This window comes from Labrus mixtus, chromosome 11 (assembly GCF_963584025.1).
Source record: "Labrus mixtus chromosome 11, fLabMix1.1, whole genome shotgun sequence".
NCBI lineage: Eukaryota > Metazoa > Chordata > Actinopteri > Labriformes > Labridae > Labrus > Labrus mixtus.
This window is the reverse complement of record NC_083622.1, coordinates 27,049,073-27,073,691: the sequence shown is the minus strand read 5'-3', so window position 1 is coordinate 27,073,691 and position 24,619 is coordinate 27,049,073. Positions and strand designations below refer to the sequence as shown.

At 41.9% G+C, this 24,619-nt stretch overlaps 1 protein-coding gene across 3 annotated transcripts in view; it reads left to right on the top strand.

The window, feature by feature from the left end:
- LOC132984337 (zinc finger protein 516-like) overlaps nt 1-24,619 on the top strand; it is a 52,413-nt gene that overhangs the window by 15,956 nt on the left and 11,838 nt on the right. For all 3 annotated transcript variants that reach the window (XM_061051135.1, XM_061051134.1, XM_061051136.1), the window contains exons 2-3: nt 14,459-16,784; nt 20,552-21,874. In XM_061051135.1, the coding sequence (XP_060907118.1) occupies nt 15,017-16,784; nt 20,552-21,874 (3,091 nt within the window). In that variant the 5' untranslated portion in view covers nt 14,459-15,016. The remainder of the gene's footprint in view (nt 1-14,458; nt 16,785-20,551; nt 21,875-24,619) is intronic.

The window sequence follows — 24,619 nt, the reverse complement described above, 5'->3', positions numbered from 1 at the left end:
GAGCACAAAACCAAAGTATAAAAAGAAAGCACGAAATACCACCCTCATGTTGGTGCTATTGGAAAAGTCAGAAGATCATCAAGTCAGCAGGATTTATAAAAAAAATAAACTCCATAGCAATCTGTCCAATAGGTGTTTAAATATTTCCGTCTGAGTCAAAGAAATAAAGTCAATTTTTTTTCCTCCCAGTGATTCCAGAAAGTAAAAATACAACAAGGTGTTCATTTGAAGGGTGTCATTAACACTGTTGGAGTAAACACAGTAAGTTAGACAGCTGAGAAGTTGACACAAATGTGTAACTATTAAAGTATCACTGTCGCTGCCTGTGGGTCATGCCATTTTAGGTGATGCATGCTTCCAGATGCTGCTCTGGCAAATCCTCCACTGTGTAAACACAGCAACTGGTGCAGCTCAGTTGTGCATGGTGTTTATTGCAAACAGGTTGAGAAATGTTCCTTTTCTACCAACGTGATGCCGCACTCTGCTTTTTGTGTATCAGCCTGCAACTGAGGGGTGAAATCAGGATTCAGCTATACTGAGTTTTTCTCCACATATTGTGCTGTACTTTGAATCATTCATCCCATGATTTTCTTTCACATCTTCGATGAAATCCACGCATTCATCTAACTTGAATTTTTTTTTCCTACTTTAGTGTACATCTTTTATGTAATTTGATCAATTATTTGTCATATTTTACATTGAAACCACTCAAACTGCATCGGTTTATCTTTTATTTCTCTGTTTTAAAGAACGTATCTTTTAGTCGAATGCTCTCAAACTTCCTTTTTAGTCTTTAATTATTCTGATTTTGATGCTTTTAAACTGGAACATCTGTTTAAAACAGGGAAAAAAATACCTCAATTTTTTTTTCAAACTCACCATTTAACACAATCTAACAAACATATGAAAACACAAAAATTAGGAATAGACACACATGTTTTGCATTGTGCTGCATAGACACACACTTTAATTTGCACTGTGCGGTGAGGGTTGATTGGGAGGTTGAGAGGTTAGAGTGTAACTAGACTAGCAGATTGTCCCTGTAGGTCTTTTAAATGAATGTTGAGAGAGTGGATTCTGGCCGACTTCCTGTGCTATATGGTTACACTGCAAAGAATATCTGTCAAAATCAGCAGGTGTATCAAGGCTATTAATCATTTAATAGTTTCAGTGACAGAACAGCAGTCAAAACTAGTAACCAGAAATACAAATTTGGTTTTGGTCCCATTTTTCCCCTCACAGTGCTAATAGTCAGAATTCCTAAAAAGTCAGAGTCTTCCTGTGCGATGGACATTTTCTGCAGAGCGCAGCCCACGGCCTGCATTTCTCTCTCTCTCTCTCTCTCTCTCTCTCTCTCTCTCTCTCTCTCTCTCTCTCTCTCTCTCTGTCTTCCTCGATCCCTCACACATCCCTCTCTCTCCCTCTCCGTCAGCTCTTGTTATCCCAATCTATCTCCTGCCGTGACTTTACATCACTATTTACCACTTATCTTCCCTCTGCTGCCCTCCCTCTCGTTATTTGCTCTGCCTTTTCTACTCTCCTTGACATGCATCTCTCCCTCTCTCTCTCTCTTCAGACACTGCCTTGTTTTCCTCACTATTAGTTTAGAGGTTTTCCACTGGGTGGGTTAACAAGCTGGCATGATTTCATCAATGTGAATCAGTCAACCTGATAAGATGTGACCCAGAAGGGATCTTTGGCTCTTTTTATACAGCCATCCATCAAGACTGCGTAGCCACTATACACTCTGTCTCACTGTGATGCCTGTCAGCCCTCGGATGAAAGAAATGTGTCATATAGTGTCAGTGTAGCTTTCTAGAAAACCTCAGTGTCCTGTATTATAGAACTTACAGTGTTTGTTAGTGTCGTCTATCTTCCCCTGTCGCAGTGTGTTTGTGTGTGTGTGTGTGTGGTGCTTTATTATTTTTGGCCCAAAAATATCCTGGGCAGATGTTTCGGACACACAAACACATGCTCGCACACACACACACACACTCTATTATATTTCTTTGGGGACATAATATGGTTATAATGGGTTTATGTTGACCCTGAATGTATTTTTTATTTCCTGTTGTATTGCCTTCCTATTCCATAATAATACCACAGGGACTTAAACAGCATGTCTGGAGGACACAATAGTGATTTTTTTTACTGTAGCAATATTCACAGTAGACCGGAACCGTTTTTATTATACATTGTTTATTACAGTATAGCTTCACATTCATCTCTACATTTTGCTTTCTTGCTGCCAGTTTGACGAATGGATGCTGCTCCTTCATCTGTTAACATGGCGCTTTTGACAGGCAGCCTGTTAGCTTAGTTTAGCACAATACAGAGGTGAGCAGCTAGCATAGGTAGCCTATGTCCAAAGCTAACAAAGTCAACTTGCCAAACTCTAGTCAAAAAAATATTTCTAATGTATTTAATGTAAAAAACAAACAAACAAATCATTATAGATAAAACATTGTGGTAGCTTGCTGACTTGATGTTACCTCAATAAGATGTTATCCTTAGGTTTTATGCTAAGTTAAGCTAGGTGTCTGCTGGTGATAGCTCCATATTTATGCTAGGTCGTAAATTGGCGGGGGTAACAGAGGAATAACAGAGGCAAAATGGCGTCTGTGAACTCAATGGAGCTGGCAGGATCTAACATTTGCAATGCGGTAACTGTGGGATGTGTAAAAATGTAAACAGGAACAACAACATTGTGATGACTGGGCTAAGTTGCGCCCCTTTTGTTGTCTTATTTCTAAACCATTAATTGTGTACTAATATGGACAGTGCCTCTCTTTCTCCTTCCTTTGAATTAAATGAAGATAAAATACTAGCTGGTGGAACAGCAGAAAGAACGCCACGCCCCTTCTGCTAATTGATGCACACATTTAACTTACTATTAAAAGGTCCTAGACCCCTCAGTACGGTACAGTCCACAGCAAAACTGTTTCTTGTTACCGTTTGAAGCAGACACTCAAGGTTATGATATGTTCAATGACTGTATTATTCGTTTTTGTTACGTTAGCTAATCCAGTTGAGAACACTGCAGGAGAGTCATTTTTTGAAAGAGCTGTCAATCATGACGTGACACGGTCTTTATTTAATTAACCAATAAGAAATACTTTGAAAAACAAACACTTTGACATATATCAGCATCAACATTATTATCAAACACAGTTTTGACAAAAATGTACTTGATGTAAATTTGATGCTGACATTTTGACCCATGTCCGAACTGTTATCAGGGATGAGGCAGGTTTCGTAACCTATGCTGCAGTGAGCAGCCAGCAGGGGGAGCTCTAAATCTTTTGACTTCTCTCCGAGGCACCTGTTGCTCTGTCCATTTTAATATGCAGTCTATGCTCTAAACATTTAAAGGAGATTCCTAAAACACCAAGATATATACATTTCACTAAAGTTAGAATATAAGAGTTCCAGTTACTTTATATGCATTTACAGCAACCACAATAGTTTTCAGTTTGTTCTGAACACACTGTTGAACTTTTATCATCCAGTTTTTGTGGAAACGTGAAGGGTTGTCTGATGAAGACATACCACCATCAGTGATAGACGAGGGATCAGAATTTATTTTGTACTATTACCAATATATAATTCTAACTATTGTTACACCTTCTCTTAACCTATCTTGTTCCATGTAAGATGTATTTATTTCAGTGGGTAATCCTATCTATAATGTTTAAGTGTTACCCAAAGGTGATTCATGGTGAGTCATCTGGCTCTGTCTTTTACTTCCTGTGGTATCACACACGTTTCACACATATGCACACACAGAGAGGATTCAATACCCAAAACGGTTTGCTGAGCTCAATAATACTTTTTCAGGGGATGGAATTGGATTTTACCCCCGGGTTACTTTGTTAGGAGTTGTGCGTGTTAGGAGGGGGGTTGGCGTGTGTGTTTGTACTTTGCAGCAGTGTGTGAACCACCTTGCAACAACAACAACTGCCTGTTGGAGCCCACACACTCTCTCTGTAGTAGAGCCATCAGGAGATTTCTGTGGAAACCCTCCCATCCTGCCTGCCAGCTTGTGTGTGTATGTGTGTGTGTGTGTGTGTGTGTGTGTGTGTGTGTGTGTGTGTGTGTGTGTGTGTGTGTGTGTGTGTGTGTGTGTGTGTGTGTGTGTGTGCGTGTGTGTGTTTGTGTGTGTGTGTTTGTGTGTGTGTGTGTATGCGCGCTCAACTGGTAAGGAAGAGATAAAGGCAGATCTGGTGCCCTTTAATGTTCACATATCTCCCCTTGACAACTCTTACAGGATGTGTTCTGCAGAATTTGCCTGGAGGTAAGGACAGGTTGAAAACAAAGTACACAGTAGGCAACAAAAAGTAAATGAGAAGTCAAGAAACATTCAAACAGGCATTTTGTATTTGCTCTTGCAGGAGAACAAAACTAGAATGCAACATATCAGTAGAATTAAGGCATGAAAATAGATGCAATTAAGCCATTAAAGAATGATATCTAAAACAAAAATCATTTTAATTCTCAAATAATTCAGATCCACACATTTTTAATACTTTCTAAAATTACAATTAGCTTGCATCTGAGAAAATGGTAGCTCTGACACATTTTCTGAAAAAAAAATTTGGATCTTAATTTATCATCAGACAGAAGGTTGAAAATGTGTTTTTGTTCCCTGCAGTCACAGCTGTGGTTCACAAATTTTGTCTCCCCTTTAGAGAGTATTTTCAAGTAACCCTGCCAACATATAAACATCAAAATGAATGAAAACACACAGACACCTTCTTTTTTCTAACAAAGTCCTTTAGAATTTAACAATGTGCGTACTATACCTCCTATTGTTATTCGTATTTGTATTTATCTTACCTATTCTGTGAATTTTGTATAACCTACTTCTCTGTCTTGCTGCTGCAGCGCCCGAATTTCCCCTCTGGGGATCAATAAAACATTATCTTATCTTATATCTTATCTTAAAAAAATCAAGAATTACAAAGTCAGCATGTGACAGAGCCAGCATGTTTTACAGAGAAAACAAAAGTGACACTGCAACATGCATCTTTAAAAAATGTTTAATGTGAAACATAATTCATTGCGATTCACTGGTGTGAATTGTGGTCTCCTTACTTGTTCTGCTTCAAACTGCCATCAACTTTAAGGTACACCACACAGTGTAGTCTCTTTTCATTAATCCCCCTTATACATGTGAACTGAGTGATCAGCTGTTACTCATAAATGTTAAAATAGTGAGTCAGCCTCCTTATAAAATCCCTCTCTTGACTGTAGCTTTTTATTTATTTACTTACTTGGATCCTGATTACTCATTGCAGAGGTTGTCTCCTGAGGTCATAAACCAAAATGTAAAATTATAATATTTATTTGAAGTCCAAGGCAAAGGAAAGCGGTATTATTAGTGAATAATAGTAAGTTAATGTGCTGCTGTCTTTTCCATATATGCTTCATTTAAAATGCCACATGATTAGTTTCCAAAGGCCCCGGTTGCAGAATAATAATAATCCATTCCAACACATACCGCTGGACATTAAAAAAAAAGAAAAAAATGTGATATCAGAAAGTGTGACAGTGTGAAGACCGGTGGCCAGCGCTGAGGTCAGCGGTCTAATTACACTTCAGAGAGAGTGATTTAGGTTCAGTTGCAGAGGTTGAGCAGGGGGGCTGCAGACGGATGGAGGAGTGCAGAAGAAGAGAGAGAGCTGGGAGAGGAGCAGACAGTTAGGCACGGTGTGATAGCGGATGGAGGAGTTTCAATTTAGATTTAAATCGAACACTATTACCACGAGTGCCTCTTCTGCTGTCGCTGCCAACTAGTAGCTGTTGCTGATTGTTTTACCTCTTGTCTGTTTCTGCTCCCGTCTAATCCCTCCTTCCTTTATACCGCCTCTCTTCATCTGTGATTTCAGTGTGAGTTACCGGGAGCTTTTCTCTCAGCTGTCTGCATGAAACTTTCCTAATTATTAGTCTGTTTGTTTCCAAACTAAAAAACCTAAAGTTCTTCTCAAAGAAACAACACACAGGAAATAAGAACAGAAATTGACAACAATAATTCATTTTATAATAAGCTAAAATGAGAGAGAGGGAAACACAAAAAAAGAAACAGTGAAATATTAGTGATGATGAAATTAACCGAGGAAAGAAAACAAGAAATTAATCAAATGAATGAAATCCTAAAATCATTGAATAATGCAAAAGATGACACTTTTACTAATACAACAACAATTATACAAAACATTAACCAAGGCTGGGAAAAATACTCCAAATGAAAAGTTAAAAAAGACAGGTCTTTAAGGGTTAAGGGGTATAAAAGACACAAAGCTCCCACCAGTGCTCAGGGACATGAGGGATATTTGAAAGAGAAGCATTTAAGGAGCTAAGTGATCTGGCTGGAACATCAAATAAAAAGCAGATCTGTGATATATGGAGGAGCGAGGTTATTTTAAGCTTCATAGAGTTTCAATCTGTGGGGTTCTTTTTTGTTTTGTTTGAGTCAAGCATTTGAAATGTTTGAATGTTTTCAGGAAAATGAACAAGATCCTATTACATAACTATAATTTGACCATCCTTACAACTAGGATTAAGATTTGGATTGATGGTTAGATAAAGGTCTAGGTCAGAGTTAAAGCTGGGTTCAGGGATTTAGGGACAAGTGATTAAAAGCAGGATACTGAGTTTATGCAGGAAGCATATCTTTTGTTTGTGAAGGGAGTTTAGATCATGTAATGATAGTTTAGCCTTTGTTGTACAGTGACAGAAGATCGCAGTGTGTGTGTGTGTTGTATGTGTGAGTGTGAGGAATGCTGCTGTGTTGAAGGATGGGGGGGGGGGGATCTACATGCAGGAGCACCCAGGGGTTAACGAGCGGTGTGAGAAAAACAGGCAGAGTTTGAGAAAGGGGGGAGTAATGCGCAATCACACAAATACACACATATGCACTATTATTCCCAAAGGGAAGCTGACGATCGGGCCCACGAGGGAGGCAGCTCTCTTTCAACAGAGGGCGATTAAAGCAGCAGGTATCACTTCATGTTGATCAGATAAGTACTCTACTTAAAGAGGAAATAATATGCAAGCAACTTTAATAAAAGCACGGTTCAGTGCCGGAAATGCTCATTGGTCAAAAATGAAAAGAAAAAAACAACAACTTACAATTGCTTACAGCATGTAACATGAACTTTTCAATTTACGACAAAGTGGGAATAACTCCTCACTCCCACTAACCTGTCCAGTAATCCCACTAGCATGGACTGGTCACCCAAAATGTGACATGACAGTATTTACCAAAACACTTGCTACTTCCTATTCACACACACACACATGCACACACACACATACACACACACACGGACCCAGTGGACACTTTTCTATCCTAAAGCTCTTCTCACGCAAATAGAGTAGGCAGGCAGGATCCCCTCTCAGTCTATTTATCAGAGGAGGGGGGTTTGAGGAAGGACAGACAGCGTGGACCCCTTCCATTGTTCTGTCTGGGTTTAAGGGATGGGGAGGGGGGGGGGGGGGGGGGGGGGGGGAGAGGGGGCAGGGATGGAACTAGGAATAGGATGGGAATTGGAGACCCCAACAATGCCACCAAGCCCCCTACTGCTCTTCCTGCTTATGAGCATGACCTGCTCTGACAGACCAGAGAGAGACAGACCCCCAAACACAGCGAAACAGACAAGAACTTTATAACTCAGAGAAAACTTCAACTAAATGGTTTGTTGATTAGAACAAAACTTTTCCTAGCTTTCAATAACGTGGGTCAACTTGCAGTTAAACTAGACAGGAGGCACATGTGAAAAATGTGATCCTAACTATGACACTTATCTGTGGATTGGGATTGCTGCATTGACTCAGTCATGTGTCATGTTTATTCTTCCAAGAGTCAAACAGAAACAACATGAAATGGCACCAATGAGCCAAACATGACCAAAACTGGAGCCTGCAAAAATAAGACGAGACAAGAATGAGCATCAGATATACATGAAATCAAAAATAAATGTAATAAAGTACTAAGTGGGTGAGGGTTAAATGCAAAGAAACAATGCATATAGTGGATATAGATATATGTTAAGTGACAAAGTAGGCTTATTGACAGTTACTGTATATGCAGTGATAATTAGAGGGGATAAAAACAGTAGCTATAAAGAATGAGAGATATTATGTGACATTAAAAGCCATTGTACGTGATAATAATGATAGCACACCATAGCGACAGTTTCCCAAAAGATAGTATAAGATAATATTGCGAGTGATATAAAAAGATTCAAACATTAGAAATGTAATGAAAGTCATAACCGCACATGATAATGAACAAAATATGTCTTAATATGACAAATGAAGTTTCCTGATTGAAAAACTACTGTTGATAAAACACATTAGATATGAAGAGTCAATCTGAAGTTGTTGTTTTTTTGTTGTTACAAACTAAACTTAGAAAAGACCTAAATGAGGGAGCATCACGTAGCCTAAACTGGACCAAAAGTGACACACAGCTGCAGCACATTCATTGCGTCCTGTCTCTAAAGGATTGTCCCATGTAGCCTGATCACACACAGAAATGCATACATGGCCAGATGTGGCTCTGTGCAAGTATGTGAGTTATGTAAGTACATCCTGGAATAAGCCCATAGCAACATAAAAAATGGAAGTATTATACACTCATTGTAGGTTTAAGGATCTTTTTTGTGTAAAAACATATTCTATAGCATCTTTTAAAAGAAGTAATTGACCTTTGTATGTGTTTGATTTTTCACTCTCATACATGCGATGTAACTGAGTCTATCCCACCGCACAGCAGTTGAACACAATCCTTTTCTTTTAACCAAAACAAGTTTGCAGAAACCTTTTTTTTTTGTTTCACAGCGGACACATTTGTCACCCTGAAAATGTCCTAAAGCTAACACCCTGTAGGTATGTGTGTATGTGTTTGTGCGCGCATCCAGCTGTGCTTCATTCCTCTTTCTCTTCATCGTGGAGCTCACAGCAGACCTCTTTGTCTGCCAGTTTAGAGCCGGGTGTGAGGTGAAGAGCAGTTTGTTCATAATGGATTATTGATTGGTCTGAGAATACACTGCCTCTGCACTGTGTGTATGTGTGTTTGTGTGTGTGTGTGTGTGTGTGTGTGTGTGTGTGTGTGTGTGTGTGTGTGTGTGTGTGTGTGTGTGTGTGTGTGTGTGTGTGTTGTGTGTGTGTGTGTGTGTGTGTGTGTGTGTGTGTGTGTGTGTGCTGAAGTCTCCATACCATCCCCTCTGTCCCACTTTTGGCACTGAATGTCTCCACTTTATGAGCGCCTGAACAGAGGATAGCAAGGTTTTGGGAAAGTGCTCTCTGTATGTCATGCTCTGTGGAGCAGTTTATGTGTTAATGCGTGTGTGCTTGTACGTGTGTGTGTGTGTGTGTGTGTGTGTGTGTGTGTGTGTGTGTGTGTGTGTGTGTGTGTGTGTGTGTGTGTGTGAGCAGCTCTCTGTATGGGCCGTTAAGCTCTCAATGCCGCCTGTATGAAACAGTGTTAAAAGCCCACAGTGTACATATAGACTTTGAAAGGATGTGTGTGGACAACACTAAAAGCCCCCACTGTTTTGCTTCTTGATTCATTAGTTTCCTTGTATATATGTATGTAAGCGTTTGTGCATGTGTGTGTGTGTGTGTGTGTGTGTGTGTGTGTGTGTGTGTGTGGGGTGGTTTTCCCCATTTTTCTTAAAACTTAAATAGTCGTCCCTGTGTTGCTGCTGTGTGTGTGTGTGTGTGTGTGTGGGGGGGGGGGGGGGACAGATCCCATCACGGCTGAAGGATGTCCCACACGAGAATGACCCTGCAGTCATTATCAGTGATCAGGTGACAGCAGGAGTGAGTCACCGTGTTATGAAAGCCAATCTCAGCACCCTTGGGTGCTGTAGATTTGTGTCAGCGCGGCCTCTGAGATGATTGCTATGATGAAGGTGCTTTCTGGCTGGATGACAGTGTGGATTCAATCAAGAGAAGGTGCTAAAGACCGCCGCTCTTTTCTAAAATATTATACAACTCTTTGTTAATTGCTTAACTTTTTAAATAATACACTCCAGTCTATCCATAAAGTAAAAGATGCTGGGGTTTATTTTCATACAGTGCATCAAATGTGTTCTGCAGGCTGAATGTGCAGGGGGCCTCTAGAGGGAGCTATTGAGCATATTGTAATGCATAACAAACAATTTTCAAGGAACAGGCAGTTTTCTTTCAAACTTTGCTGTAAGACAGAACAATAACCCAAAATAATAAACAAAAAATATTATATAGTTTAAACATTATATTTGCTGATTGTGTGTAGGTTTTTTTTTGTCAAGGTAGTATAGATGACACAATTTAAATCTGACTTTGGCACAGTTCATCTGTGTGAAAACAATTACAAAACAGAGAGCTGTACAGCTGTAAGCAGGTTCTCTCTGCTGGCCCGCCTGCACAGTTTGACACTGTTTGTTTCCAAATTCACTCCAGATGTGAACCTCAGGAGACTGCAGGCACAGAAATAGCCAGGCTGCTCTGCAAATGTAGTGCATGGATGGGAAAATAAGAGTGGATTTCCTCCTCTTCGCCCACCTCAGCTGCCATGGTGCAGCGTTCAGAAAGCAGAACAGCAGAACAGCAGAAGTTGAGCGTGCAAAGGAAGGGGGGGGGGGGGGGGGGGGTTACAAGGAACAGTTTGTTTTTATGTTTGACACTGCAGTCATTATCAGCTGAGAGTAGGGCTCCACTCACTACCAGTGAGTCATGGTGAAGCAGCTAAAGTGACCATTAATGGCATGACTGACATGAGACACATGACGGTCCCAGCAAGGGTTAGACGTGTCTGAAGTTAAAGGAAGACCATTTTCCTGCAATAAACAAAAAGTCAGTTTTCATTGCAGTCACACTACTGTTAGAAATACAAAATCATTTGAAACTTAACTTTATCCATAATGTCATTATTTTTGAGTTTAGATACCTGGAGGATGTTAAAGACAGATTGAAGTGTTCTTATGAGCTTGAGGAAGACACTGAATCTATTTATTGCACCATTATAGCCTTTAACAGAGCTTTGATGCCTCCTCCCTGTTCTGATGACTCTGATGATTCCTAATCTTGTCCGGCTCTCCTGGACAGTTTCTCCCTCCTTAAGCCCATTTTGCCATCCCCCCCCCCCCCCCCCCCCCCCCCCCCCCCAACACACACACTTTGCCCCTTCAGCGAGGAGCCTGCATTGTTTCCCTTCTGGGGGATAATCTCATTACATTTCAATTTGCACATGCGACTGTCTGGTGGATGACAGGCTTACTGTTGAATAGACCCCCCCCCCCCCCCCCCCCCCCCGACCTCCTGACACCCAATCAGCAAGGCCATTTAATAGGAAATACGATTATTAGCCTGTTTTTAGTGCAAGAAGTGGAAGAAATGACATGGTATTTATGAGTTACAGTAGGGTGTGTAGGCAGGGAGCAGATGGGACAGATGGAGGGGAAACCCACAGAGGATGGATGGATTGAGTTGGCTTTGTTTTTGCTGGTTTATGTCCATAATCACCTGATTGGTTCTAATGTCATGTGTTAGATGTTACCCCTCCAGCTTTGCTGTTCCTCACTCAAGTGTTTGTCAATGTATGACTTTTTCCTTTCTCCCTTCTCTCTACATTATAAGCTACGTTTAAGGGTGCCTGAAATGTTCTCCTTAAAGGATTCACTTTTGTGGTTTCATCCTTTCTAAACAGTTATGAATTCATTCTGAAAGCTTCTTTATTTGATAGGTACGATGCAAATTAACAAAGTTCTGATACAAAGACTTAGTCTTTGCTGGTTCTCAACTGTTGTTGCTAGAAGAACCTTTATATGTGCAGTGCATACAGCTTAGAGTATCACATGACATGTCAGTAATAGCACTAATGTCTCATTCATCTCTGTACCGGTTTGTAAATGAATGTGTAGTATGGCAACAGACTCGAAGAATTTTAATTTTGTTTTCTCACATTAAGGATTTGAATTGTATGCAGGAGAATTAATATCATAAAGCAATATTGTGAAATAGCTCAGCAGTTTTGTTCATTAATTATTCCATCATCATCAACTATGTTCTATGTTGCCCCTTTGTATTGTCTGTATATGAGCACAGTGATGCTTTGAGCTACATGTTAGCATGCTAACATGCTTTTGTCTTTGCTACAGCTGGAGCTGTTTGAAGGTCATGGGTTTTCTGATTAACTGTAAAATCAATGTGTTTGACAAATTCAAAATTTTACCTGATAATGTTAAGTCAAAAGTCTCCAAACCAAAGCAATAAGAATTCATCCAAATTCCAAAAATGACAGCGATGGCATCCTGGTCAGTTCATTTATTAAAGAAAACATCCATAAATGTGAACTTGCTGTAGAGGATTCATTTGGGTAGCATTGAAGTTATAAGGACTTTGCTTCATCCTCTGAGAAACATAAAGATATATGTAGAAAATGTGATAAACTGACTGAGAGAATATGACCTCCATTTATAGGGCAATGATCCTAAAATGGATAAATGTGGTTTCAAAGCCTTGAAACTAAATGATCTACATCTGAAAATAAATGAAGTTTCACAGTAATGCCAGCCACAGCTGCACTTCTGGCTGTAGCAGCACTTGTTAGCTGAAAGCCTTAGCTTACTAAGCACTCCAGGAGGAAGCATGGGGAACCATTGAGGCCGCGCCGATTTCAATAGCATAAATCATTCTGGATAGATAGGTGGCTCTGGTGCAGAGTAGTCATTTTCAGTGTGAGAGTTTAAGACATATGATTGTTCTTGTGCTAACTCCCCTCCTACACCACCTTATCCTCTTATGATTATGATCAATTATCCACTTATAATTAGAGGCTGGCAGTAACTCAGCTTATGGGCCCTGGCACTTTATATAATAGCCTGTAATAATGCTGTCAGTCACATTTCATATAGTCCCACTTTCAGGCGCTAAGCATCTGCTGAAATTAATACCCCAGTAAAAAACGTGTCAGTGATCAACAGTTATAACAGAAAGAGATCTTATTTAATGATGTTTCCAATGAGCGTAGAGAGCGCGAGAAAGGAGTAAGGGTGTGTTCAACCCTCACTGATTCTTGTGATAAGAATTCTACCATGCAGCAAAAACCAATAATCCATACTGAAATGTGTGAAAAGAGACCTGACAGAAGTTTGACATGTGAAAAATACAATAACGTTCAATATGTGTGTAACTAAAAGCAGGATTTTAAGGTTTCAGTATTTGAGCAAACAAATGAAATGTTTCTGAGAATATGCAAATTATGAAAATTGTCCAGCGTTTAAAGGAAAGCACAATAGTGTGAAAGCCGTTCTCTTTTTTTTCTCTTTATTTTGCTCTCTTTCTCTTTTGTTTGACTCTCTCTCTCCTTCCCCCCCCGACCCCATTCAACTCCAGTCTGAGAAATAGAGCAAAGCAAACTGTCTGAAGAGCCACTTCCTGTTGTGTACTTAAGATCCCTGTCATGTGATGGTGTCAGTTGAGGCGGGTGTGTGAGGCCAGTACGGGGAGAGAATATGGTGGCACTGCTGATCTTGCTGATGTGAACAGAGTCTCCCCCTCCCTCACCAACACTGACCCCCCCACCCCCCCACCCCCCTATTCTGTTTGTGTAAAGTGTCGACTCAGCCAGTGTGGTGTGCGAGCCCCCCTAGCCCTGCAGTAGTCATCGACATTCACAACACACAACACACACGCACACACACACACACACACACACACACACACACACACACACACACACACACACACACACACACACACACACACACACACATCCATAGAAATAGGTATGTAGTGGGTTAATTTAAATTAATTTAAAGATACGGTGAGATGTGTGCATCTGGTTTGGAAAGAGAAGGTGTTTGTGTCTGATGTGTCTCTATGACCGACAAAAGCAACAACCATCAGCAATAAGATTTATGAATCCTTCTTAGTCTAGTTTTTTTAATGCCCCATACCTGCTGCTCCAGGGCAGGTGTCAGACAAGTAACAAGCTGCAGAAACATTTTTCTACTTTTTACTAAACAAAAAAAAAAACACAGTGAGTGATACACTTAAAGCAAGATGAGCATTTTTTTTTAGAAAACACAGCTTACACATGTACAGGACAAGATCAGTGAAGAGAAAACTGGCACTGCTTTGTCTACAGGGGGCAGGAGAATCAGGGAAAACCAGAACTTTCTCACATGCACTTTAAGCCAAAACGTTTATAAGCTTTCACCAAATGGATTCAGGTATTTAAAAACGGCAGAAACTCATCTACAAGTTTGATCATCAAACAGATTTTGTATTAACTGAACCGAACCGTGTATGGAATCTGTAGCTTGTGTAATCCATTCAGAAGAAGCAATTTCCGTTTTAAAAATGTTTTTGTTGGTAGTAGACCTTATGATTATCACGACAAATCTTGTACTTAAATGTTTTGTGTTTCCCTCTAACCGTCTCCTCTTTCTCTTTAATTTTCTAGGTGGATGATATACAGAACCTGCAGGACGTGCAAGAAATGGATACTTCTTATAAACTGCTTCTAAACTGAAGAGAATGAAGAGAGGCCTGTGAAATAATGACGAAAGGAAGTGTGGAGGATTACCCTGATGGAAAGACCCCTCAAATTGTCTGTCCAATGACACGATGATGACCGGGAATTGAGGGAAACCTTTGCTTTTCTACGTACTAAGATATTCTAAAACTGCAGTCTCACCTTGAACATTTCACTACATCAGTCCAAATGATAAAGCTACACAGCATAGGTTTTCTATGATGCCAGTGGGACGTAGCTAGTTTAAGGCTCTGATTCACTGACGGATGAAGATGGATAGATGGTGACACATTGAGTAACTCCAGGGTACTAAATAAGCTGCCGTGTAAGCAGCTGGATCTCTGGATGACTGGAGGTAGATAGTATTTTTAATTGGCCAACAAAGACGCACTAGATATCCCTAGATGTGCTGCCGCAGATAGCAGTAGTTTCAAGTTTCATTGAGCTTGTGAGAGTCTAGGTCGAGAGGGTTGTTAAGTGTGAACCATGAATACTAGAGAGAGTGTTGAGTTGATGGAGACCCAGGAGGGAGGCCTGAAGGAGAAGCTGCTCGGAGGGAAAATGAACCCTGAAAATGACGTCGAAGGTGAGGATGACAAAATCTCTGGGACCTACGACTGCAACATCTGTGGACGCAGCTTCCCGTTCCTCAGTTCTTTGTCGCAGCACATGAGACGCCACACGGGGGCTCGCCCTTACAAATGCCCCTACTGTGACCACAGAGCCTCTCAGAAGGGCAACCTCAAAGTCCACATTCGCAGCCACAAACTGGGCACACTGTCTAGCCACCACTCCAACGATGATGAAGATGGCGGGGCTGAGGAGGAGGAGATGAGTGTTTCAGAAGGTCTGGATGGAGGTACGAGTCCGACTAAGAGCAGCTCGGCGTGCAACCGGATGATCAACGGGGATAGTGGTGAGGAGAGCCGGAGGAAAGTTCCAGGGAGGAGCGTGAAAAGAGAGAAGTCAGTAACCGACCAGAGGCCTTACTGTTGCCGTCTTTGTGGCTATGAGGCCCTGCGAGAGGACCAGCTCCTCAGCCACATTGAGAAGGTCCACATAACAGCGGACGCAGACGACGAGGCCACTGTTAAAGAAGAGGCTGTGACTGAAACCGATGTGCCCCAACCCCAGAGCGATGGGAGTTTCCCCTGTGAGACCTGTGGCCAAGTCTTCTCCCAGGCATGGTTTCTCAAATCACACATGAAGAAACATGCAGGCATCCTGGACCACTGCTGTCGAATCTGCGGACGGCGGTTCCGCGAAGCGTGGTTCCTCAAATCTCACATGAAAACACACAACACCAAATCCAGGTCACGGTCGAAGGTGGAGTCGGCCGAGATTCCCGCGACCATCAACGATGTCACCCAGGATCCTGACGTTATCACTTGCTCCATTACAACCAATTATCAAGTGTGTTCCAAATGTGGCAACCTGTTCCACAACAAAGAGAGCCTCAGGGCCCATGAGAAAGTCCACGGTCTCAGCTCCTGCAAGAAATCCCAAAGCCAAAACAGACTCAGCGAAGATGAGGACACACCAGCTGCTAAAAGACGTCTCCTTGACTACCTGAACCTTCAGCCTGCTCAAGAGACCCATGAAGAAGGGGAAGAAGGGGATAAGAGCGAGAACATGGTGCTTGGTGAAAGAATCCCAGAGCTAGATCCAGTCTGCAGCTACCAGGCCTGGCAATTAGCTACTAAAGGAAGGGTTGTGGAGCCCGTGGAGCCAAGTTACAAAGCCTCCTATGGGGGAGGAAGTATGGGCGAGGAAGCCCTTGCCGAAGCAGCTGTGGTCTTTGAGAAGGAAAGCAGTCGTTATGTCCTGCAGAGTCAAGAGAAACGCAGCAGCTCAGGGCGACGTAGCAGCTCTGGTTTGGGAAGCCACGCTTCATCAGGTGACCGGACACCAGAGAGCCTTAGCGACTCAGAGTACAGGCCTTCTTCTCGTCAGGACCGAAGGCGACCATCTCAGTCGCAAGCCAGGTCCAACGAGTGCTTTGAGTGTGGGAAGGTGTTTCGCAGTCGTCACCAGATGATCGTCCACCAACGGGTCCACAGAAAGGATGGGGGTAGAGCATCTGTGGGGGAGAAGGAAAGAACTGCAAGGGATGACCGATGGGGCTCGACCAGTGATCCAGAGTCAGGCTCCCCTAGCCGGCCCAGCACTCCAGGGTATGGAGACTCTCCACCAGGATCAACCCTTGGAGACCAGGCTTCAGGGATGGGTACGGCAAACTCTGGAGAGATTACAGGTTGGTTGAAACTTAAGTTTACCCTGTCCTACATTATGTAGCCTTGTGTTTTATAAATAAAGCCAATGCGGAATTACCCATAAATGGACGAGCAAGGGACAACTCAGCTTGTTGCAGAAAGGAGTCTGATTGTATGAAACTAGAGGGGAACCCTGTTTTTTATGGTCTAAATTTGTATTTTCTATTTTTCTGAATTTCAGGTTTTAATTCTGATCAAATTTAAGACACAATCAAAACAAGCAGGATATGCTTTAAGTCATAACTACCTGTAATTGACAAGGATAATGATGTAACAATGCATCCACTCATTCATCTCAATAAAGGCCAAATGGCTTAAGGCCAAGATGTTGAAATGGAGGATTAACAAAACAGGGAGTTTACTAACCAGTGGGTGATGTCACAGTGGCTACATTCATTACTCTTATTTAGTCTAAGGTTTGCCCTTTTATTTACATTTTCTGCTTTGATATGGTTTTAAATTTAAAGAATCAATGTAGAGGCCGGTTGATAAATATTTATGATTTGAGAATCATCCAGTTTTATCATTTAAACACATACTCAACATAGTTAAAGAGTTCATGATTATTTCACTGATTGTTCATATAATCTTGATAATGGACTAAGACAATAAGAACATCTTTAACAGTTAAAACAGAGATCATAGCACTGATGGTTCCTTTGGTGCTGTTTGTGTAATCGCAGAAGACGGCACCACTGCTGTTTCAGTGATCTTTTGTCTCATTTTAAAGAACAGATTCTACCTTAATTATGTAGCATTCAAACAATATATAATGATAACAATAGGAAAACATATTTGCTATGAATGGTTATGAATGATATTTGCATAAAGTCATCAATAGTAAAATGTTCTGCAGAGTTTTTAGTGCAGCCTCTTTCAAGCCTCCCACTCATGGCCTCTGACTGTCACTCTGTAGTAAACATCTGTTGATGAAACAGGCTTTATGTAGGTGCAGCTCTTCTGTCTTTATGGAGTGGGAAGTGGAGCCACCGTGTGGTAAAATGTCAACATTGCATCCCACTGAAGCTCTTTTATAGAGAGCTGCAGAAAAGAACTATCAAATATTGACAATAAAATTTAACTACCACTGACTATACTGTTTACAACAGGGCAATTATTTTCTATCACAGGGCAATAAAGCAGACAGTTAAGTTAAACCTCGTGACTTTCAGTGGCATGTCAGCAGAGAAGAAGGCATTTTTGGAATGCCTGTCATTTTTTTCACCTCCACAACCCAATAAACACTGCAGAGCAAAAAAAAAGGAAAACCTACCCATGCAAGGGCAAAACACCCATAATCATGACTAAAATAGGCTAAAGGAAGGATCCCCGTGTTTGACTTCAGAGCTTTGTGGTCTTAATATTTTATCTGAAAAATCTCCCTGAAAAGACTTTTTTTGGTGCAGGTATGGATAGTGGATAGCTAAGAGCTGTCGTGATTGCTTCCATTCCTCCCTGTTAGAACAGACATTCAAAAATAGCAGCAACATTTCTTCAGGCCTGATCGAGCAGTGAGCTATTTCAGGTCTTCCTGTCTCAGGAAACTCCCTTCGCCCCCCTTATCTGTGTGTGAATATGTTTTTTGCTCTCCTATTGATGCCATGAAAATCTGTGTCTATGTTCCCGTTTACTCTTCATTGACATTGTTTGTGGTGTAACACCTCATTTTTTAATTCTGAAACATAATAACAGCAATGTTCTCTTGCATTTGGAGGCGAGTATTACTTCCTCTTACAATTGAAGGTGTTCTCTATTGTATTCAATCACTCCAAAAGCACTGACATGATGTCTGGATTGACGAACCACTGTTTCTTGGATACATTTTTATTTTCTTTTAACAATGTATTCAAATTAATAATACAAATATAAAAGACAAAAACTACATTAACAGGAGCTCTGATTATTGTGATGTCATCAATTTAAGCCTGTTACTTGACAATTCATGATTTTCTTTTAGTTTTTGTGACGAACTTTGTCACAAACACATCATACATTAAATGAAGAGGCCATTTGTCAAGAAAGCAATCTGTCCATCCAAATGTCCCTTCTCTGTTCCTTGTGACTCTTTCCAAATATGTAAGGTCACATCTTGTGACACCTTCACTGTCTCTCATCCACTCTTCTTACCACTGAGCCAGCCAGGCTGTCCGATGTCTGAGGGATCAGTTATTTATAGAGTCACCTCCCGATTGAGAGGGATTGAGGCAACGGGGAAAGAGTCATTCAGAGGACAGTTTAGTTACAAATGTTCTGATGTCTCTTAAGTTACTTTTTGGAAATGCAAATTGGAAATTTCAGCTTAATACGCGTACCGATGGGATTCTTTCCCCCTTAGCGGTTAATACTGTGTTAACAGATTAGATCTCTGCACCGCAAATTTAACAGTGTGAGCTCACATCTGAGCATTCTTTCAAACAACTCTACACAAGTGTGAAATTGAGGTTGCTTTTGCACCGTAGCTTTCAATGTTAAGGTTTCATGGATAGTTTTGTTCTGTTTGTTCCCAGGGCACACAGTATGTTGAGATGTTTACTCCTCCTTTCACAAGACAACAGGATGTCAGCATTATAAAATACATACATACATACATGGTATTCAGTTTGTATTTTTAGGCTTGTTTGCATGTTTAAATATGAAAGAGGGACCTATGTTATTTTAAATCAGGATGGTACCAGTATTTGGATGGCAATAAGAATCCTTTGTATGTAAAACTATTAGAAATCCCTGTATGAATTACTTTTTTGATTGCTTGATCCGACTGGTCATTAATGGAGTAATAAAGAACAATATTAACCTGCTAAAAAGGAAAAATCATGCCTGACCACTTCCCTATATAAGTGCCCAGCCCTGGAGCTTCACCTTGGCAGACTTTGAGCTGTGTTGTTGCCAATATGGAAGCCAAATGAAAAACAGATGGCAGGTAGCTGGTGTTATTGTAAAGACGAGAAGGAGGAGTGCAATTTGAGCTGTTGCATCATTGGAGACTTAGGTGTGTGTGTAGGATGCTCTATTACCTGGTTTCTCTTAATTTCTGGTTTTATGTTTTATTTTTATTTTTATTATTATTGTCAACATGATGACTTCTATATATTTATTCACCGTTAATAATTACTTCCACTCTAAATTAAACGTATTCTACTCAAAGTGTGCTCTTATGTAATTATGTGTTTAATCCTAAAATTGTACGCTCTGAAAGATATAAAGTTTTCCTGTGACAACAGTAAAATTCATTTGCCAGGACAGACAGGTCACAAACGCCATCTTGTGGCAAATTTATAGAACTGCACTTTGAGAATTAACATTGATTCAACAACACTGTGCAATCTAATCCAAAACAGTTCAAAGACCTAACCATAAATAAACACATTTTATTGTTACACAACATTAAATAAAAAAAAATCCTTAATATAAAGTAATAAAATATTATCTTTATTTAACTCTATTCTACTGTGTTGTTTGTAACCAACCAATCAAAGCTTGAATCAGTAACAACAGATGATATCATTTTAATGATTAGTTGTTTATAATTGTTTTATATGTTTATTAACTTTGTAATAGAATAAGTAACAGTTAGATTTTAATAATCTGTTTGCATGTAAATGTAAAGGGGAGATTTGGGGAAAGTGGTAAACAGTGCCCCCTCGTGGCTGTGCAAGAAAACTACACTTGTCTGGAACAATATGAATAAGGCATCAATGGTTTCCTGTACATTCACTGACCATTATGTTCTCTTTTCTTTTCCCTAAAGGAGAGAAGCCTTACATCCGCAGCCTGTCAGACTTTGTCACCACAGAGCTGCAGACCCATTCAACTCATGTTCGTGTGCAACACCCGGCTGCCTCTGATGACAGACCCAGCCCCATTCCAAGCCCTAGCTCCAGCTCAGACAGGGGCACCCCCAGTGGTTACCCCAAGCTGAAGAAGGCTCTTCTACAGGGGTTGAACAACTCTGCTTCACCTTCTGCTCACCGCTCAGCACGATCGTCCCCACTCGATCCCTGCCTGACCCCTGTGGATCTCTGTGTGAGGGCCGAGGGCTGCAGGGGCGTCAACTCCCTTAACCTGGACAGGAAGAGCCTCCCTAGCCACAAGTGCTCCTTTTGCTCCCACTCCACTCGCTACCCCGAGGTGCTCTGGATGCACCAGACTGTGGCTCACCGCATCAACAGCAGTAGCTCAAATCTTGCTCCAAAATGGGCCTTGAAAAACAGCTCCAAGGGCTCCAGGGACAACTCCTTATCCTCCAAGAGACGTACTGGTCCTCCACCAGTCCTGGAGGGAAAGGAGTGTCCACCGCTGCCTTCATCCATGCGCACCCAACGCACCCAGCCCCCAAACTACTCTACTGAGGTTGTGAAGAAGAGCAAGCCTGTTAAAGCAGCCATGCCTTCGTCGTCTTCTGCTACTCCCTCCTCCTCACTCCCCAGGGGCCCCTCATCCACCTCAGGCAGTCAAGTCGTGAGAGTCCCTGTCCGAGCAGGTGGGAGCTCCAGCAGACACACGGAGGACCAGAGTCCTCAGTCTCGCTTCAGGCCCAAAGTGGATGTTTACCCTCGAGGAAGCTCGTCCTCTTCTTCCAGCTCGTTGGAGAAGAGCACCAGAGCCCTCTCCCGTTCCTCAGCCCCGAGCCCCAGTTCTGCTTCTGCATCCCGGATCTCTGACCGCTACATGATGCCTCAGGAGGGCCTCGGCTTCATGCTGACCAGCAAACACGGTCTAGCAGAGTACAGCCGAGCCAGGGGTTCCCCTCATCAGCCACTCGCCAACTCCCAGCACAGCCAGGGCCGGGCTAACGCTACGAGGCCCAGCACCATCACCCACAGCTCTGCAGCGGGACTTAACTACGGGGCCTCCCAGGCACATGGAGGCTCTACGCAGAATCCTTCCTCCTCCTCTTCCTCCTCCTCTTCTTTGCCTTCAGAGGCTCGAGGGAATGTAAAGCAGGAGCTAATTGCAGAGACACCAGAGATGCCAGCTGATGTTCTTGGCTTCCTCAAAAACTACAGTCCCCATGAGCTCGCATCTCTCTACCACCGCTGGGGTGCAGCTAACGCACTACTGGATCCCACTGGTAGGAAGTTTTTTTAAGCATATTTTCACTGAAAGGCCTATACTTATATTTCTCCTATCACCACGCAATATTGCAGGGTTTTTTGCTGATATTTTAGATTTTTGATGGCTGTTTTATATCTAGTATTAAAGTCAAGACCACCTGAACAGAGGACCCATATCAGACAAAACTAAGACCAACTGATTTGCACAGTTTAGGCCAAGATCAAGTCAAGCCGATTCCAAGCTAAGAGTACGAGCAGACAAACAAAAGCATGGCACACCTTCCCTTGATCCTGCAATCCATAGGCAATCATCTAATAACCTGAAAGATCCACTTTCCCTAAAAATGACCCCAAAAAAAGCAATTAGGATTCTGCTTTAATCATCTCTTTCATTGCCAGAAATAGCGTATATGTTTGCATGTTGAAGTTCAAAACAAGAAATGTCTGTATGGCCTGTAGCGGCTAATATTTTGTGAGTTGGTAAAAATCAACCCCAACTGAATACAATATCTTCTGTAAGGTGATTGACCTTCCATGTGAAGAGAGTAGAAAGACAGTGATTGATAGAGACAAAGAGTAGAAGCTAATGAAACTGAAAGAACATGCACTGCCGACCAAAGCATTAGGAGTTCCCCGCTCAATGCATATGCTTTGGGCTGCAGTATCTCGGTCTGTAGAGACTCGGGATGGGAGGCAGGAGGGTCACTGGTTCAAGTCTTGGTATGGAATTAGACCCTGGTTGCTGGAAAGGTGCCAGTTAACTTCCTGTGCACTGTCAGTATGCCATTGGGCAAGGCACCAAACCCCCCCCCCCAAACTGCTTGGGGCGTCCGTTCATGTTTAGCCCCCCTCACTCTGACATCTCTCCATTAGTGCATCTCCAAAATTGTATTTTTGTGCATGTGTGTGTATTTGAGGCATATGTGTGTGTGTGGCATGTCTCTAATTAACAGAGTTCATTTTTTAAAATAATTTCCCTCCGGGGGATTATAAAGTATATTAAAAAACAAACAAACAACAATATATATTTGGTCTGCAATGCACTTATAGCCAGACACACAAAGCTATGTCTCATATTTAGCTTTCTTATCCAATTGAAAGACAAGACTAAGTAAACAATGTGCCTGTCTAAGACGGGGCAAAACCTTTAAAAAAGTGGCATTAACCCATCATATAGACCAACACTGATTTCAGGCACTACAACACTATTAACATCATCAAGTGGGAGAGGCTCTTTCTCCTCATCGTCTGCTCACATAAAAAAATCCCCAGAAGATCTGTTGCATTGGAGAAAATGCCAGATGTCAAGAGTTGAAGAGGAATGTTTTCCAATGACGGAGCATTGTGATAGTTTGGAGTAGAGTTAGCGTAATCTGACACAGGAAAGAACCCAACAGACTCAGAGATCCAGACTTAACATATGAACCATATTCAATCATTGATAAATATCTACCCCCTTTAACACACACTGACTCTCTCCCTCACACTAACTCGCCATCTGGTATGAGAGTGATTGACAGACACAGCATCAAGGTTCTGAATTAGTAAGGAGAGGATCCATTGAATGCACATGCTCGCATGTTTGTTAAGATAAAATAAAAGGCTGTAACTGGGGCAGTGTGTGCGCCTGTGCATGTGTGTCCATATGTGCTTGGATTTTAGATGCAAAAGTGTGTGTGTGTGTGATTTTTTTTTACTTTGAAAGACGTGAGAGAACCTTTTGCTTCTCTCAGGTCTGCGAGGCATGCCTAGTCTCCTGCTCCACTCTCCCAGAAAGCTGTCACAAACTGTTTAGGTCACGGCTCTGCCTGACGAGAGACTCGCACAGATGCGAATGGAGCGAGGCGAAACAGGGATAGAGAGAGAGAGAGAGAGAGAGAGAGAGAGAGAGAGAGAGGGAACATGCGAGGCAGAGAGAAAGATGAGACAGAATAATTACCCCACCAGCTGCTTTGGAAATGGTCATTACCAAACATCCACGTTATTTGCCCATTTTTTCAGTTGTGTCTCTAAGGTCAAGTGGGGCTGTACAGAGCCAGAGGTCAGAGACAACAGCCCCAGAGCGGACGCATGACATCGCTGTCAGCCGTCCAGGCGCATATCGTCACCATCCGCCTTAGCCCTTTGAGTCACATGCTATAAAGTGACCTTTTTTGAGCAACTGAGTCTTTCTCCCATTTCTCCCTGTAATAAACTCGTATGAGTGTGTGTGTGTGTCTGCTTGTGTTTTCCCGTCCAGCTCTGTCTTGTCTTTCATTAGTGCATCAGTGAGAAGGGCTGGCTGCCCAGAGTACAAGTAGAGTATCCAGAGGCCAGCAGTCGGGCTGCCAGAGACACTCTCTGTCACCTCCTCCGCCTCCCTGTCCTCCTTGTCCTGCCCCCCCCCCCCCCCTTCCGTCTACATGGCACAAACACACACAAACATATACACACATCTATAGGGCACTGCCCAGGTGTAGTAAACCAGCCTCAGTGCTTTTGGGGGAGTGTAGTACAAAAATCATCTCCAGGCCCCAGGCATGTTATCTGTCAGCAGGCGAGGTCACAGGAGTGCAATGTGCATGTGTTTGTGTGCATTAGTTTGTGTTTGTTTCTAATATTCACCATTTCACCACACCGTCTTAAAACAACACCAGCAAAAAAGACGATTATTACACGACTGACATCTTTAAAACATCTCATTTAAAAATAATGAAAATGTTGAAACACAAAATACACTTATTCTGTTTGACCTCATATTGTTACAACAGGTTTATTTATGT